Source organism: Sinohyriopsis cumingii, chromosome 10, assembly GCF_028554795.1.
Source record: "Sinohyriopsis cumingii isolate HCF-2022 chromosome 10, ASM2855479v2, whole genome shotgun sequence".
NCBI lineage: Eukaryota > Metazoa > Mollusca > Bivalvia > Unionida > Unionidae > Sinohyriopsis > Sinohyriopsis cumingii.
In genome coordinates this window covers 4,375,813-4,393,764 of record NC_142970.1, presented here as the reverse complement: position 1 = coordinate 4,393,764, position 17,952 = coordinate 4,375,813, and the positions used below count along the sequence as shown (strand labels likewise).

Here is a 17,952-nt window from a genome sequence, read left to right as displayed (position 1 = left end):
GGACATTAGATAAAAACTCAAGACTATCGCACATTTATAATTAACGTGGAAAATATGCATTTAAAAGACCAGGAAAGGTAACGTGACATTTCCTTGAGCCATACGTCTGTTAATTAACTGGCCTGAAAGCGTAGCGCTAGGAACTACAATGAGATACAGTAGCAAATGATTCGCTCAGATTGTGTAGAAGATAAATGGTTTTAATTAATGCCTATATAAATATTATTTGCTATAACAACATATTAGTTTCATATATGGGATGTCTATGTATACTTAGCTAATGAATTAGTAATAGTTTTCTTCGTAGATTGAAATGTAGGCCAGGTTGATATTCATTATGTAGGTGCATGCAAACCATTTTGAAGTAAGCTTACTTGTTATCTAGTTGACCTTGGTTCTTGTGATGAGTAGTGTATAGTGTGTGCAATATTGCATGCTCTGCCTTCTTTATCTTTTAGGGCAAAATCTAATGAAATATGCCGACTAAGGTACACATATGGGACTTCAGGGACGACAGCTTTGGCCACGCTTCAATGACTCTTAGTGACGGTACCCACATCAGTTGGTGGCCTTCAAGTGGTAGCAAAAGACGAGGGGCAGGACAATCTGGATTTCTCTCCATACTGACACTAACCTTTCTGACAACAGCGAGATGTAGTGAGTCACTTGATGAAGATATTGCGTTAGAGGAAGAGAGACAACCTGACTCTGTTTTTACACTAACTAATCAGATTGATGAACATGCAATTAGAAGATGGTGGATGTCACAAAAAAACGGTACATTTTTCAGCGGCCTTTTTAAAAATTGCTGCTCTGTTGTTTTTCAAGCTCTGAAAGAGGGCTCAGTCTTACAGTTTATCCCTGAACACGAAAAGAAGAAGTGGGAGGAAACAGTTGTATGGCATCCAAAGTATCTGAAAGATTTTTTAGAACATTTAAGTTGTCATTTAAGCATACTTTGTACAAAAAGGAATTATGTAAAGGACAAACACAATTATTTTTCAGAAAGTAAAACGCTGGAAAGGTTAAATAAACTACCTGACAAGAAAACTCAAGACGAAAATGAATCTTTCGGATCTTCAGACAACCGTACGAGCATAAACAAAGCTAAAGCAGGATGGAGTACATCATTGGAACATGAGGCATGGCAAAGGATGAAGAAAATACCCGAAGAGCAACCGATATACTCACATGGATCCGTAAAATCTTCCGGCGATAACGAGAACATGACTCACGGAAAAGAAGGATACTGTCTATCTTCAGAACATGAAACATTGAAAAGGATGAAGGAAATACCCAGGAATAAACCGGGATACGAAAATCAATTATTAGAATACTCTGATAATCATAATGGCGTTAATCATGCCGATGACATATACATTCCTTCGCCAGAACATGAAACGCAGAAAAGGATAAAGGGAATGCCAGAAAAGCCCTTTGGATATGAGAACGAATCTGCAGAACGTTCACGCAGTCATAATGACAGGAATCACGCAAACGATAGACACAGATCCTTCTCAGAAAGCAACATTTTGGAAAGGATTAATAAATTGGCTGTAAGGACTCCAGAAGATCTAAATGAATCTTTCGGATGTTCGGACAATCATATGAGCACCAAAAAAGCAAAGACAAGATACAGCCCGCCCATACAAACAGCAACATGGTTAAATTTGAAGAAAATACCAGATGAACATCCGGCCTGCGCTAATGGATTTATAGATCGTTCAGGCAGCAGTGCGAATATAAATCACGCAAAGGACATACATGTTTCCTCTTCAGAATGTGAAACATTGGAAAGGATGAATAAACTACCTGAAAATAAACCTGAAGACTTCAATCCGTCTTTGGGATATTCAGATAATTATATGAGCCTAAGAGAAGAAAATGAAAGATGCAATGTGCCCTTAGAACTTGAAACATGGCAAAGGAAACAGATAATATCCGAGACGCAGCCGGTATACGTAAATGAAGCTATAGAACGTTCACACAGCAGTGAGAACTTGAATCATGCAAAGGAAAGATGCCGTTTTTCTTCAGGAAATGAAACATTAACAAGTATGACGAAAACACCAGAAGACGACAACGAATTAATAAAATGTTCTGACAATCTTAAAAACATGAATCACGCAAATGTCAAACATAGTCCAGCACCAGAATACGAAACGCCGAAAAGGATGCAGAAAGTATCAAAAAAGCAGTATGGATACATCACTAATTATGTAGAAGGTTCGGACAGTCACAGTGACAAGAATCATATAAAGGACAGACCCAGTTCCTCGCCAAAATGTGAAACGATGAAAAGGATGAGTACAGTACCTGAAATTAAAGAAGGATATGTAATTGAATCTGTAGGGTGTCCAGACAAAAAGAAGAGCCTGCATAGCGTAAAGCACAAAAGCATCACCTTTCCAGATCACAATACTCAGAGGATTAGCAAAATACCCGCAAAGCAGACAAATGACATAAATCAATCACTAGTACTTTCAGACAGCCAGATAAACACAGATCAGGCAAAAAAGAGATACAATCCGACCTCATCCCAAGAAAAGCGAACAAGTATGAAGAAATTACCTGCGAATCAAATAGGATACAACAGTACATCTGCAAAACCTTCAGATAGCATTATTAACACGAACCAAACAACGAATAGATATGATCATTTCAGCGAATGGGAAAAACCTAGAAAAAGAAGGAAAAAGAAACTTAAAAGGCAGCCAGGATGCATGCAAGAGTCCATAGGACGTGCAGACAGTGATATGAGCGCAAATCAAGCAAATGACGGATACTATCTATTCCAACAAAATGAAAAAGAAAGCAGAAAGGAATTGCCCGTAGTACAGCCAGTATGCCTTCATAAATCTGTAGGAAGTATAGACAGTCAAGAGGGCAAGGACCACTCCACGAAAATGGACAGAATCCCACTAACAGTAGAGATGCGGCAAAGAAAAAAGGGAGTAACAGAAAAGCAACCAAGATACATCAAAGAATCTGTAGAACTTTCAGAGAGCCATACAACTATGAATCGTGTAAATAATACGAGCAGCGATTCCAACTATCGCACAATTTGTGTTGTTTTATTTACGGTCGTTGTCGTTCTTGTCGTCTGTAATATTCTTTTTCTTGTATATTTCACCAGTCGTTAATACCTGTCATAATGCTTTTATAAATTAGGAATGAGGACCTTTTGATCGTTTTGCGGACTGCAAGCAAACTAAGCACAAATTTTAAAGAAAAAAACAGACCCTGAGACTTTCCTGCATAACAAGGTGAATCGGGTAAGGGCATTAACGTGTTCTTATTTTCATGTAATACTTTAACAAATAATTGGCTATTATATATATATATATATATATATATATATATATATATATATATATATATATATATATATATATATATATATATATATATATATATCTTCTAAATTACTAGAATCTTCAATATATTTATAAAGTTTAATCCATAATACCACAATGTAATCATTAATATTTGTTGTCAAATTACTGGATTGTTAATTTCCTCTTCTATGGTGTAGTAGTCATATCATTTCATATACCTCAACTAAAAACACAATTAATGTAATTTCATTATGTATGTTTCTTTTCATAAATGTATGTAAAATTACTATAACTGAGATGTTTGATTTTGTGATATAATTATCACAACGTAAGCAAGTATTGTATCAAATGAAAATAATTATATCAAACAAATATTTATATTCTTTCCTTAATAAATGGTTTTCATTTTACCTTTGCATTCATTTATTGTATATTTCATATTAGTGTAATTAATCTAATTGCATAAAATTAATATTTTCTCTATCGCAACGTTAATCTGTCCATTTGAAAAGCAATATCTTTATATCTATCTATCAAGCAATTAATGTTTCACCGAATCAGTTGCTCTCTCTCTCTCTCTCTCTCTCTCTCTCTCTCATATCTTGCTATCTACCCATTCTTCCATGCATCACTCGATGTTGACTCGTCAACATGAATAGACTATCCAAACGTCTTGAACTCCAAAATGCACCTGAACTATACCAGTCGCATACTGGACGAGCTGGCCATGGAGGCGATCCAGCAAAGTGTCAGGATAGAAGAGGAGAAGCAACAAAAAAAAATGAAAGAAGAGGAGAAGAAAGAAAAGACAGATCATGCCTCACCTCATGATTAGGCCTCTTTCTGAGGTCAGGCCTAAGTTGAAGACACCACCGGCACCGCGTCAGCCACAGCCACAACCACTACCACCATTACCAAGAATCACTGTCCCTCAGATGTAAAACCGGGATGTGGAGTTCGAAAGACAGCGGCAAGAGTGGGAACCGCAGAGAACTCATCATACCCGGGTGTAGAATAGAAGACAGAGGGAAAAAGTATTCACTATCCCTCAAAGTAAAAACTAAGATGATGAGGCTACTCATCAACCATCTGCGCTCCTAACCAAACGTATCAATTGGAAGAATGACTGGAAACGGCGTTGGGTGTGTGGTGCCAGGCATGGAAGGTGCATACATTAAGAGTCTGAATGCTGTCATTGATTTACTCTTCATATAAAAGAGTGTGGTAACTCTCTAACTCTTCATCTGGAATTCGGTGTACTATGTCTAACTTATAAGGAGTAGGATGAGTAGCAACCAATGTCTTCTGGTCCTCGGTCAGTTGAACAATGTCTGACAATTGGAACGCTTTCAAATGAATCAGTCCTCATATAACATTCAGGTACCAGTGGTTTAACAGAAGCAATTGGTCTTTGCGCTGAGCATGTATTTTGACAAACTCTCGGTAAATGCGTTCTCTCAACTCCACAGGCAAACCAAAAATGTTCTCTTGTAACGAATCCGTCCAGAATTTATTGAGCGCTCACATATACACAGACACAAACACACATAACTGTATGATTGGCAACTTGATTAGTCTATCTTTTCTAGAGATCTGCTTAGCCCTGAAAAGGGCTGTTTTGTGAACTCAAAATGAACCTCTGGTGGATTAACAACACTTTTTACGAGATCTGTATCCAATGAATTCGGGTCGTCGAGTGGTGTGTGTAACAGTGACTTTCTTTCTGGGAATTCGTTTACTAGCCGATTACTTGTGGGATTTTTACAATCTGTACTGTGAGGTGCCGTCCCCGGAAGGCCATTCCAGGAGGAGCTGTGTGTGATTGTGCCAAGTATAGAGACTCTAAGAACAGTACAAACTGTCCCTAGGACACTACACCTTCGTCACCAAGAATGTTGTACAGTGACTTCTTTATATTCCACTTTGATCGTTTTGATATGTAAGTTATCTATATACTTAACTATTTGGCTTTTATGTCTTTTTGTCTTTCGTATTCAATTTCGAAAATGTTTTGAAATAAAGGTGTCCTAAAAAAAGTATAAAAACTCAAAAGTGACATTCCTTGCACTATGGCTACATCTGATGTCTCTCCTCTGTCTTCCACCACTTTCAAAGTCATCGAAAAACACTTAGATCGTGCTAGTTGGGAGGCCTTGTATCTCCGTCATCCCTTTAGCATATTAATTGCTGCACCGAGTGGTTCAGGCAAAACCGAATTTGTCAAACGTTTAATCGAGCATAAACATCATTTGATCAATCGTCCACCTCAACGTATCGTGTCGTGTTACAAAAAGTGGCAATCGGCGTACAGCCTTCTGTGAGAAAGTCAATGCGATTCAATCGTGTTTGTGCAAAGCATTCCTGGCGAAGACGACGGGATCGTGTCTGACCCCAGTCAAATTCATTCGGTCTTCTTCGACAATATGTTAGGAAAAAAGAAGAAATTAAACTGTGGTTTGCGCGCAAAGGGCATCATTATAATGCTAGTGTCATATACAACACTCAAAATCGTTTTCAACAAAGCAAAGGATATAGCACCATCAGTCTCAATGTTCATTATGTGGTTTTGTTTAAAAGCCCCATTGATAAAACGCAAGTCCAAGTGTTAGCCAAACAGTTAGGAACTAACTGGCTGACTCAGGCCTACGATGATGCCACTGAAACCTTTTACGCCTATTTACTCGTGGATATAAAACTCATTACCGCCGATTATTTGCGATTTCATACCCATTTGTTTCACCATTGGTGCCAAGACAGAGTGCATGTCGTGTACACGTCAACACCGACTTAAAAATATATAAACACCTCGGCCCTTTTGGATCTGTCTCACACATAATCAACATGACGTCCCTTCAGTCTCATTTTCCTGTGAAATTGATTCGTGCATTGTATGGCATCAGTCGCGAAACAAAATCGACAAATACGTTCTCGTGTCTTAGAAGCCAATCTCAGAGAAGGCGTACGATGGTTAATTGTGACACCATGTCAATTACTGCAAGGCATCATTCACATCTCATAACAAACCAAACGCTTTTTGAGAGAGTCAAAGTAGCCTTGACGCAACTGGCAGATGCCTGCATCGAGACTCGAACCAAAACGAAACCATTTTGAAACCTTGAGGTATCGATACTCTAGGGGGTGTCATCATTCGCTCCCTCTTAAAATGGAATCATCAAGCTCCAAAAGTCCTCCCCAAGAAAAATCATTCCCTGACGCAAACGTACCCAGAAGAAAACAGCATTGGTGTCAAGACCAGGTCACACCTCCAGAAAAGGAAATATCCCTAGAATATACCCCAGAAATCAGCTTCTACCCGCAAGAGAGGCACGTAGACCAGGACGCAACCTCACATTCCCAAACCACGACCTGCAGCGACGGTGACCGCGTCTTCAGTAGCCTCAGGTTCATCCACTTCTCCGTTGCTGGGGAAGCCTGCCAAACCCAATTTGACACGCCTCTTTCCTAATTTGATGAAATAATGGACACCCCTGTCTCCTGGAACTTCTCTTCCAGAGGTGACACCTTCCACCTCTTTAGCAGCTGCTGCAGTTTTTGAAAAAGTTCCCTCCTCCAAAATCAAAGTCCAATAGAAATCGGGCATGTTACGGTGTTTACTGGATTTTTCAAAAGAAAGAACTGTCCCGATTTAGTCCGTGGCAAACCCATCAGCGTTGAGTGATGCTTGCAATGAAAATGATAAGATGGACCGACAATCAGTGGCGACGCATCCCACGATTAAAAAAGACCTGCGGTAAACGATAGGTACCAGTGTTGTTGTGCTCCTGAACGCCTAAAGATGTCCCTTACAGCAAGTGCACACCACCACCATCGTCGTCCGCATGTCCAAAAAGAAAAAGAAAAAAGAAAAGGACAGTCTCGTTGTTTTACCCCGCATCTGAAAAAACGCTTAGCCAAGCATCGACGTCCACCCCAGTAAAGACACAGTCGACAAAAGAAAAAGAGGAGCAATCAAAAGGGAGGATTGTTTGGCTATATAAAAAGTCGTCACATTTTTGACGTAGCGATAGTCAAAGAGTTCGTACAAAAGACTGGTTACAAACCTTTCGACCTATTCCAAAACAATAAGATAAAAGGGCATGTGCCAAGTCATCAACATCAGCATATTTTCTGTGTATGCCCCGGAACAAACAAAGATGTCGCCACCCAGAAGCCATACCTCTTCTGTCCCAAAAGGAAAGAAAAGGAAAGGAGTTGTCCGTCTTGTCAAAAGCTCCTTCATCCATGAAACAACCACTCATTTAAACAGCCTTCAAAGCCGTCATCGATACCGTGTGCGAATGGTTTCTGAATGTCTTGAAAGGAACGATACCTTTGTCTCAATATCACGAAGAATGCTTAGCCAAGCATCGATACACTCTTCGCCAAATGGTCCAGAAGAAAATACCCATACGTAAAAAGCAAAATATATTGGTACAACGCGGAAGATTTGTGCACATTTTATTAGCACCAATACCGAAAGCTACATTGGCATGACTGACTACAGTCTATTTTTTAGCGGTCAACATCTGGAGGACACGGTTGCTGCTAAATTCAATGAGCTGTTTGTCACAGCCTTGGACAAAACCAAACGAACTGTCACCCTCGAGTACCATGAAGTGGCTCGTCGCCCACTGCTGAAATTTTCCGATTCCAAGACCATGGCCATTACATTTTGTCCTGAATTGTTTGACATTTTGGGCGGAAACCTCAAGATAGTCAAAGGTAGCAACATATCACCCATAGTCAACATCTTGACTTTTACGAATTTTTTCGATTCCCTGTAGAACTGAACCAAGGACTAAATTTGATCTTCGTGTACTCTGATGTAGTGGAGTACAACGTGGTGGGACACACATCCACACCTTTAGTGCGAGTCACTCCTTTCAAAGTGTATTCTGCCACAACCAAGGACGAGGAAGATGGAAACACCTATCACATTCACTGCGAATTTGTACATCCTCACTATTTACCCGTCCGTAATTATTATTTCGACAGTGACAACATTGTTATAAAAGACGATCTGGGACAAAATATTTCATTCCCCAAAGGGAAAGTTAGACTCAATCTCCATTTTCGAAAACGATTCTCTAACGACTTGTAAGTCATATATCCTGTACACCGAGGAGTCGCTCAACAGCGAGGACATGTTTTAGGAGAAATCGGCGTTTCGTTCGGTGGCCCCCGTTTTAAAACCGATGGTGACACTAGGATTGCGTGCCTTGAAAGATGCCGCTTTGACGGAAGGCAAAAAATTTCTCCAAAATGTCATCATCGACAAACAAACTCCCAAAGAAGCCATCTTGAGAGCAGGCAAAAATGTATTGCTTCAAGCAGGCAAAGACATTTATGACCGATGGGAAACTCATGCAACTGATCTGGACACTTCCCAGTCAGGCATTCCTGCTTCTCTGACACTACAACAAGGACAAGGTAGAAAGAGACGACGAAGACACCCCTCCAGATGCCTTCACACACCCAGATCTAGAAAGACCAAGAAAAGAAGAACCGTCCGAGAATTAGACGTTTATGATTATTAAATAACAGAGAGATAAAAATGATGCACCGAGAGCCTTGCGAATGTTCCAAGTCGGAACTGGATCTGTTTGCCATGCCACCCACTTTATGACGATGGAAGAATCCCAATGAGTAGAATTTCATCCCATCTCCTCTTTGACGACCTCAGCCCCCATCGAATTTGAAATCAAAGGACATCCCGAAGATTATATAGACCTGAATAGTAGTTACTTGTACATCAAGGTCAAAGTGACCACTCCGGGAGCCGATGCTAGAGTAGCTCCCGTCAATACTTTTATGCATTTCTTTCTCAGCTAAGTGGATTGTTCTTGAATATAAAAAAAAATGGTCAGCAGCAGCATGGATACTTCCCCGTGCCGAGCGTGCCTAGAAAATCTCTTGACGTACGTAAAATATGCCAAGAACACTGATCTGGATGCTTGCGTTGTATGAAAACCTGACATAGCAAGCAAGGACAAGTTTAACGACACAGTCCAAACAGCACTTTACATTTCTGACAATGTAGGCTTTAATTATCGCCGAAAGAAAAACCTGCAAGGATGTAGTTTAGAACTGATGGACCGCTTGCATTTGGACATGTGGTTGCAAGAGAAGTATTTGATGAACGGAGCGGATGTCAGCTTCAGACTGAGTCAAAGCAGTACCGCTTTTGTATTGATGGCCGATCCTAACGAGTACAAAACCATCATCGAAGAAGCCAGACTATACGTGCAACGCATGGAATTCTTACCTAAAGTAGGAAATGACATCAGTCACACTTTGAGCAGAACAAGCGCCAAGTATCCGATAGGACTAGTGGAAGTGAACACTATAACCATTGCCGCTGGACTCCGATCCAAGATCGAATCATCTTTTCCAAGGACAGTTACCCAAACGTTTAATCGTTGACATCGTCAGCAACGTAGCTTTCAACGGAGCCGTTACCGCCAATCCTTTCGAAGTCAGTCGAGATGGCAAGATCTTGTATACCAGAAATATTGGAAGCTAACTTTGCCCAGAAGAATAACTTGAAATCGTACTTTTCTCTGTACGAAGCTACGGGATAGTTAGGGACCAACATCAGGTACGGCATTTCGTACGACGATTATGCAGGATGTTATGCTTTGTGGGCTTTTGATTTCACTCCTGACCAAGGCAGCGACGAGGGACATTTCCACCCTATAAAATCCGGTCAACTTCGTATGGAACTTCAGTTTGCAGAAGCTCTAACATAGAAGGTGAACGTTATCTTGTATGCGTATTCGATAATACGATAGAAATCAAGAGTTTGAGAGAAGTCATTCTAGACTATAGAAGCTATGGAAGACTCTTATCCCTTTTGAATGGTAGAGAATCTTTGGAAATGGAATGGGAGGATGTCGTTGAAGCAGAACCCAAATACAAAGACTTAGAGGGGACGGTCATGTCCAGATGGACAGAACAGTTTCCTATTTTGCTATCTACAGTTCGGTTAAAATTACGGCATTGACCAAGAAAGATTGCTATGGATCTCAAAACGATCATCCCAGTCAAATTCAGCTCGATCAATGTCTGATGATGAGTGAAGAAGAAAACAAATGGACGCGTATCTGGATGACACTTAGGATGTCATCTCGGAAGAAGCAGTGTTGCATCAGTGGTATAAAGCTTTGCGTGATCATTACTCCCCTCCATTGACAGCTCTAGAGATACATTGCATTGAAGCTCTCTTTCCACACAGTACGGTGACAAAGCAAAGAACCGTTTACTTAACGAAGATTATCAACCAAAAAGTCAAATCTGACTAGATGACTTATTATCACCTGTGAAACAAGAGCAAACAAAACAAAATGACTGCCTAGAAACGTTAGTACCTTTTGAAAAACAGTTGGTACACCACTTTCTGGAATCCGGTCGTGTGCGCTAAAAATGAACTTGCTCATCGCAAACCTAAAGACCATCAAGCTGATATCCTCAACATGGACGACATTCATCTCACAGGAACCCACTGGGTAGCCGTCTACTTCCCGCACGATGTCTGTGTGCAGCGTTTTGATTCGTATGGATTGCAGCCTTTGGAAGACATCATCATCGTCTTTACGAGAAGAAATGCGCAGACGACACAATTCAATAATGTGAAATTACAAGGCACATATTCTATGGTGTGTGGGCATTATTGTGTGTATTTTCTTTATCCCTTAGAACATTTAGTGACTTATTTTGATCGTGCCTCTTCTAGAAACGATAGAAAAGGAGATCGATGGTTTTGTGTCCATTATGGATATCTTGTCTTTAGCTAGGAAACGTAGTGTACATCAACGGCCAAATGATCTCATCAATGGAAGTCTAACTTGACTTCACAACGTTGTCAACTTTGTCAAAATTGGTTATTTGATAGTATATGAATTTTTACCTTATGTGTTCATTAATTGTTAGTTGAATAAATATGTTATCATTAGAAAGAGTGTTGGCGGTCTGTTTTAAATAAAATAGTTTCACAATACATGCTATTTGATTTCTTTCTATCCCTCACCATGAGATAAGCTATAGCCTTCCTACTCAGCAAAATCGTATGGACGTTTTCTATCCTGTCAGCGCATGAGCAATATTAACCTTAGCGGTCTCCAGTCTGACCATCCATTGTTGACTCGTCAACCTATGAAGAAGATGATCAAAGCCCATTTGAATATACATCGTGTCAAGAAAAACCTGATACCCAAGCCTGATGAAATTGAAAATGTCAGAATGTTAAAAGGGGCACAAGACCTGATAGAAGAGGCGTTTAAAGACGAATTCCAGAATGAGCAAGAAGAATGGACTGAGAATTACATACTTTAGAAACAGCAGAGAAAACAGCAACAGCAGCAGCAGCAACAACAATAGCAGCAGCCAGACATGTTTTGTGGACTGCCGTGTGGACATGAAAGAGTTCTCCACCTTCCAAATAAGCAGACCGTACCTTGTGGGAAAACATGCAGCCAGACGAAAAGGCAATATTAAACGATAAGAGATTGCCATACCACCCCCACCCTCACCCCCACCCCCTTTTCAGGGCTACCCCAAACAATCTAAGAAAGATAAATTAGTCAAAATCCCAAAACATTTTTCTGTCTTTGTTCGTATGTAGATAAAAAATAAACGTGTGCCTATAAACACTTCGTTTCTCTGGCTTGTAAGATAGTCTTATATAGTTTTTTATATGTAGGAGTGATGATATTGTGTGTCTGTAGGAAAAAAGTGAACGTGAGTGTTTATTTTAGGTCAGCGCGTTCCATATTATTGATGGTGGAGTGGGTATTGTTAGTTATTGAGAATAAGACTGTCCATACCAATACGGACCAAGATCCGTTAGTAACTCAACAACAACTGGCTGAAATTTTAAATCAAGCTTTCCCAGCTATTTCTACTAACATACTCAGCCAAATCCAGGCAATGTTGGCAGACGACCCCGAAGAATTTGAAACTTCCCCGCTGGTAGCGGCCCTGGAAGTATCATCATCCAGCGGCGATGAAGCTGAGGAACCTGCACCACCTAAACAGAGTGGAAGAAAGGAAGGCTCTGTCTACCGGAATATGGGACTGGGAAAGGCAATTGATGATATAAAAAAGCGGGCCACTTCGTCAGTGCAATCAAATACATTAATTGGCGTTCTATTATGAAGCTTACTCAGAGTTCTCCTTACACCAGCTGACCGAGGCGGCTAAATACATCGCTAAACTTCATGGTTATGCCTTTCCAGGGGAAACTAACGAAGAAAGCAAACAGCCCAACTATGCAGGGAAGCAGAGGACAGACGGGGAACGTTTGCCTAAAAGCAAAAGCCCTTCTTAGGGCTACTAAAATTGCCTGCAAATATCTAACAGGGATCCATTTTGGCTTGGTATCCCTCCTAGATCAACTAATCTTACATCTGAATTGATCTGTTTTGGTACCGCCGTTTAAATTCTCACACTTACTCTTTTACCATGCGTTACTCAATTTCTATAAGTCGTTTAGACTTGACCGATTGGTTTTTAATTTCAATAAGTATGTACACTATGTACACTAAATTCAAACTTGTTCGGAAAATGTATTCAAAATTTATAACTCTTATGATTTGATTAATTGCAGAGGTGACTAACACATTATTGGTATATTTTGTCTATTAGTAAAACTGGACATGATTTGGAATAAGTACGGGCTGGCCTTTTGGGGAGTACATGACATCCATGGCTGGCTTTCCGAGTACCTTTCCTCCTTTACCACGCTCGGACAACGTACACGTGGCAGTATGTGGAACAATTTCCACCTGCCACAAGACCAGGTGTCCTAATGTGACGTAATCGCTGCCGACTAATCGTAGCGGGCGTCACATACTGCTTGGGTTGACACCTGGGACATTTCAATCCAACTAAGAAACATGAGTGTGTGGTGTGACTATTCCTACTCATGTTTATTAGCCTTTCAGTCAGGTTGTTAAGGACTAGTTAGTCCTACACCTGAGTGGCTGAATTAAAAAGTACTCTGTGAGTACATAAAAACCTGGGGGATGAGGCTCCTTTTCCTTCCGCCAGGAAAACTTAAAAATCAAGCAGTGCGGGAATAAACAAGTGGTACATGTTCAAAAGAACGAAGACCACTATAATCCAACTAACCAACCAACCAACTATTGTTAGTTTTGTATCAAGGGATGTTTTCCTTCACGTCCGTGTCTCAGAAATATAAAGCGGAACGTTCGTCAGTCTGGCAACCCCAGCGTTGACCAGTCAACACTCTCAAGAATGAACAGAATAGCCAAATCGATTGAGCTTTAGATGCACCTGGAGGGTGCCAGGCGAATCCTGGATGAGCTGGCCATGGAGGCCATAGAAGAAAGTGCCATGTTTTAAGAAGATGAGGAGAAAAAAAAAGGGGAAAAGACAGAAATTATCCTGCCTCATCTAATGCTAAGAGAGGTCTGTGAAGTCAAGTCAATGGTAATAACACCTCCTCAGTAACTACCAGCACCACAGCCACTACCACCACACACAAACCCGTGGTCCATCAGATAGAGAACTCGGACGAAGAATTGGAGGGCAGAGGCAAGAGTGGGATCCTCAGTGTCCGCATGAGGTAAGGAGGCCACAGTATCCACGCCTGTGGAAAAGATGAAGACGGAGGGAAGTCTCCACTATCCCTCAGAGTGAGATTTAGGATGATGAGGCCACTCAACAACCCTCTGTTCTCTCAAGAACAAATGTCAGTTAGGAGAATGACTGGAGCAGCCCGTTGCTTGTGTGGTGCCCGGCCTGGAAGGTGCATGAGTTAACCAGGTTCATCTGAAGTTTACAAAAACAGCCTTTCTCAGGGCTAATCAGATCTCAAGGAATGAGAGACTGATCACGTTGTCAAAAATGTGTGTGTGTGTCTTTCCTTTAACAAACCCATTGTCCCTACACTCATGAATGTTTATTTTGTGTGAATGTAGAGTAGTGTGACTATAAACACCAACTCCTTTGCTAATATGATTGTAGGCAATGGTGTGTCTTGTACATTAAACCATTCCCTCTCGAACTCTTAAAAACGTATTTTAGATCATTACTGGATTGTTTGGTAGGGGCTATGGACAGCGTTGAGTAGTCAGCACTTTCAAAAACGAATTCGTTTAATGATTTAAAAGACAGTTGGTATTGGATGATGGATGCAGCGTAAGTGGTAGAAAGGATTTCAGCTGAACGGAGGTATCTAGTTACCTTTGACGTCGCGCCAAGTGACGATTCCAAAAGCAGCCAAAATAACATAACTGATACGAGAGGGCTTTGGACCAAATGAATAACACAAACACAATGTGTGCGAATGACAAGACTTGTGTATTGTACGATACGATGATGGCCCAAAAATAATAAATGAAACTATACATGCAATACCAGAATCTCGCACACACAGTACACACACATTCACAAAAGAAAGAAAGAAAGAATCTCTCTCTCTCCACCAGTTTAGTCTGGCGCAACAGCACCTCCCACCAACTTCAGTCTGGCGCGAACAACGCATCCCACCAGTTTCAATATGTCGCAACAACACCTCCCACCAGTTCCAGTCTGGTTCACCTACACCTCCCCCTCCACCAGTTACAGCTACACATAGATGAAACTGGTAGCGTATAATACAAAATACGCTATCACACAAAATTCTCAAGATAACTCAAATATATGAATATGAAATGAATAAATATCCACTGAACTAATACCTATAGTCCATTACATTATATTAATGTCTCTAATGGTTTATACAAACAAACAAAAAATACATTAAACTCCCACTTTACGTGTGACTTTCTACTCCGAGCCCTACACGTGAAAAGGAATAAATTCTAATAGTGAATTGTCTGTTGTTAAACGTGGTTATTTTATCTATCGAAGTTTTATCAAATTTATGATAATAAAATAAATATGTCACGAACACACTGAAAAGCATACATGTACAATGGAATCAAAATTATTTTAACAGTTGTCACTTACCCGTATGGCTGTAGTTTTGTGGTTCCAAACCGACACTTGGTCACAAGATCCAAGCGATGATGTACCGCTTGTAGTAAAATCTTACTATTTATACTATATAAAAAAACAAGACGTTCAAGACCCAAGGGTAAAGTACCCGTATATGTCGAGAAACATGGGCATCACGCTACGAGCGACCTAAAACGAGATGTACTCATTCAGCAACTATATGTAAAGGTGATAAAACAAGCTACTCTAGTTAACGCTGTACGCGTCGACAAAGTCAAATATACATTGTCATCGTTTAATGCAAAACCGAATTATTTTCTTGCCCTATTCCGTGACATAGAGAACTGATAAAAGACGTGATTGAGGATGAAGTGGAGAATTTAAGAGGATGTATTAAGCCTATGTATGTTAAGGTGGGAAAATTAAAGGAGTCTCTTGACGGTGTGAGAAAGGTAAGAAAAGTTTTAGAAGAAATAGACAATTTAACAGATTGGTCTTTTGTGAAGTGGGGCTTAAACCAATTAAATAAAGCAGAACAAATGGTCAGAAAGGTGAATGAAGAGGAGGTGACGAATATAAAATATATCTGGGCTAAGGAGAGACAGGAGAAACAAAATAGAAAGAATAAAGAGGACTTTGTGAATGTGAATGAAAATTGGATTGAGATACAGGAAAACTTCAAAGCTGGATACCAGAGAATAAAACGAAGAAGTAGAAAGGAATACTAGAGAAAATTAGGAGCTGGTGAAAAAACTGGAGAAAAAAAGAATCCAAAGGCCCTTTTCAGGGCCACTCCAATGCCTCGAAAAGATATATATTCTCTCTTGCCTAAACAATTTTAGTCGATTTTTGATGTGATAGATTTATCTTCATAAATCTATGCTTGTGTCTTATGTCCATGTCTCAAACCCTGTCTCTAACCACGTCTATACGTATATGTCTCTATTTGTCCTAGAGTAGTGCGTATTCACGTTAGCCCGTTGCCACACTGTTCCGTCCGATTGAGGTCAGCTACTTGCAACATTGTTGCCAGTGTCCAGTACAGTGACGTCACCCTTGTTCAATTCATATTGTACCTATACAGGTCCAATATTTTGCCCATATACAGGCCCAATATTCCCCATGTTAAATTCCCGTTATGAACCCATAGTGCAAACGACCAAATTTAACATCGTAGTCCCATTGACGCTAAAGTGGCCCCCTTCACTACTCACATTGGTATGTTTGTTGTTGTTGTTGTTATAGGGTTTAACGCCATTTTGCAGCACAAGATAGACTATATATGGCGGTCAGTATTAATGGTGGAGGAAGAACTCGAGAAAACCCCGGAAAGAACCACCGACCCTCGAGAAGCTACTGGCAAGCTTTCTCACATATCCACATTGGCCGAGCCCGAAACTCGAACCCACGCAGATAGAGGTGAGATGGCAGTGATCCGTGACGGGGAGCGCTTTAGACGACTCGGAACCCCCGGGGCCCCCCGGTATGTTTGTCTTGCGAACATAATTGTTTGGGGAATAGTTATCTTACAAATTTCCACGAACTTCCATTTAAAAATAGAAACCATAGTCTCAATAAATCTCTCCATCAGGGTATAAATCCATGGCTCAGTATGTAACAATAGACAGAGCTCTTTTTTATTTACTGCGATCGTAATGATTAAAATTACTTTTCTGTTTTCTCAACATAACAGTCCAAGACTGTTGCGTTCTAAATATTAGCTCAAACAATGGTTCAGTTTTTAGACCTATTTTAGTTGTTTCAAAGATTTGCTTAGACTAATCGTATAATTCAATTAGGTCATGTTGGTGTGGCCTTCGTGACTTCGGAAATAAATTAACATTTATGATCCCGTTATAATTAATGGATAACCTAATTAAAAGACAGAAATTAAATTAAGGCCATATTAGTTTGTTGCTGGAGGATAGTTTGTAAGATTACGCCAAGAAGTTGTTCAACAGTAGTGCAACCTAAATTAAATCTTTCACCTTTCAATTTCGGTTTAGTGCTACAAAACAGTCTTGTATCTCTAGCATGATTTCTCTTGTATCTCCAAGGTTTATGCAGCCTATCAATGACAAGAATAGATTCAGGAAATAAATACGCTCTATGTGGTCTTCAGTTAAAAAGTTTGCGCTTACACAATTAATAAAGGACATGTTCTACTCGGTGATAGGACTATCTAAAGAGTCGAAAGACACAGTTTGATTTATGGAGCTCGAATCGTGACTCCTCGTCCCTACAGGAGGGCTCCAGTTATCTTAAATTCACTGAATTGTCATAGATAGCGGTATAATAAGACAATAAGGTATATTATCCATGCGAAAAATAATAAACTGAAAAGTATCAAAGTAGCAACGCATGAACTACATAATATCAGTAATATATAAAATTATTTAAATAAAATGTTCGTTCCTCGAGTCGGAACAGCTCTGTCTTTTCCTTAAAACGAGTCCGTACCTCATTCCCCAAAATGTAGCCGTATCTATACCGTTAATGGAGACACCCTTATTAAGAGAACCTGAACTCTCTCTCTCTCTCCCTCTCTCTTTCTCTCTCTCTCTCTCTCTCTCTCATTCTCTCTCTCTCTCTTTCTTTCTCTCTCTTTCTCTCTCTCTCTCTCACCATGGGCAAAGACCTTTCTTAACTTATG

The 17,952-nt window shown here is 40.2% G+C and overlaps 1 protein-coding gene across 2 annotated transcripts in view; it reads left to right on the top strand.

The window, feature by feature from the left end:
* LOC149789513 (uncharacterized) overlaps positions 1-3,748 on the top strand; it is a 61,447-nt gene extending 57,699 nt beyond the window's left edge. For both annotated transcript variants that reach the window (XM_089971561.1, XM_089971560.1), the window contains exon 2: positions 459-3,748. In XM_089971561.1, the coding sequence (XP_089827687.1) occupies positions 477-3,143 (2,667 nt within the window). In that variant the 5' untranslated portion in view covers positions 459-476 and the 3' untranslated portion in view covers positions 3,144-3,748. The remainder of the gene's footprint in view (positions 1-458) is intronic.
* Positions 3,749-17,952: the final 14,204 nt, after the last annotated feature.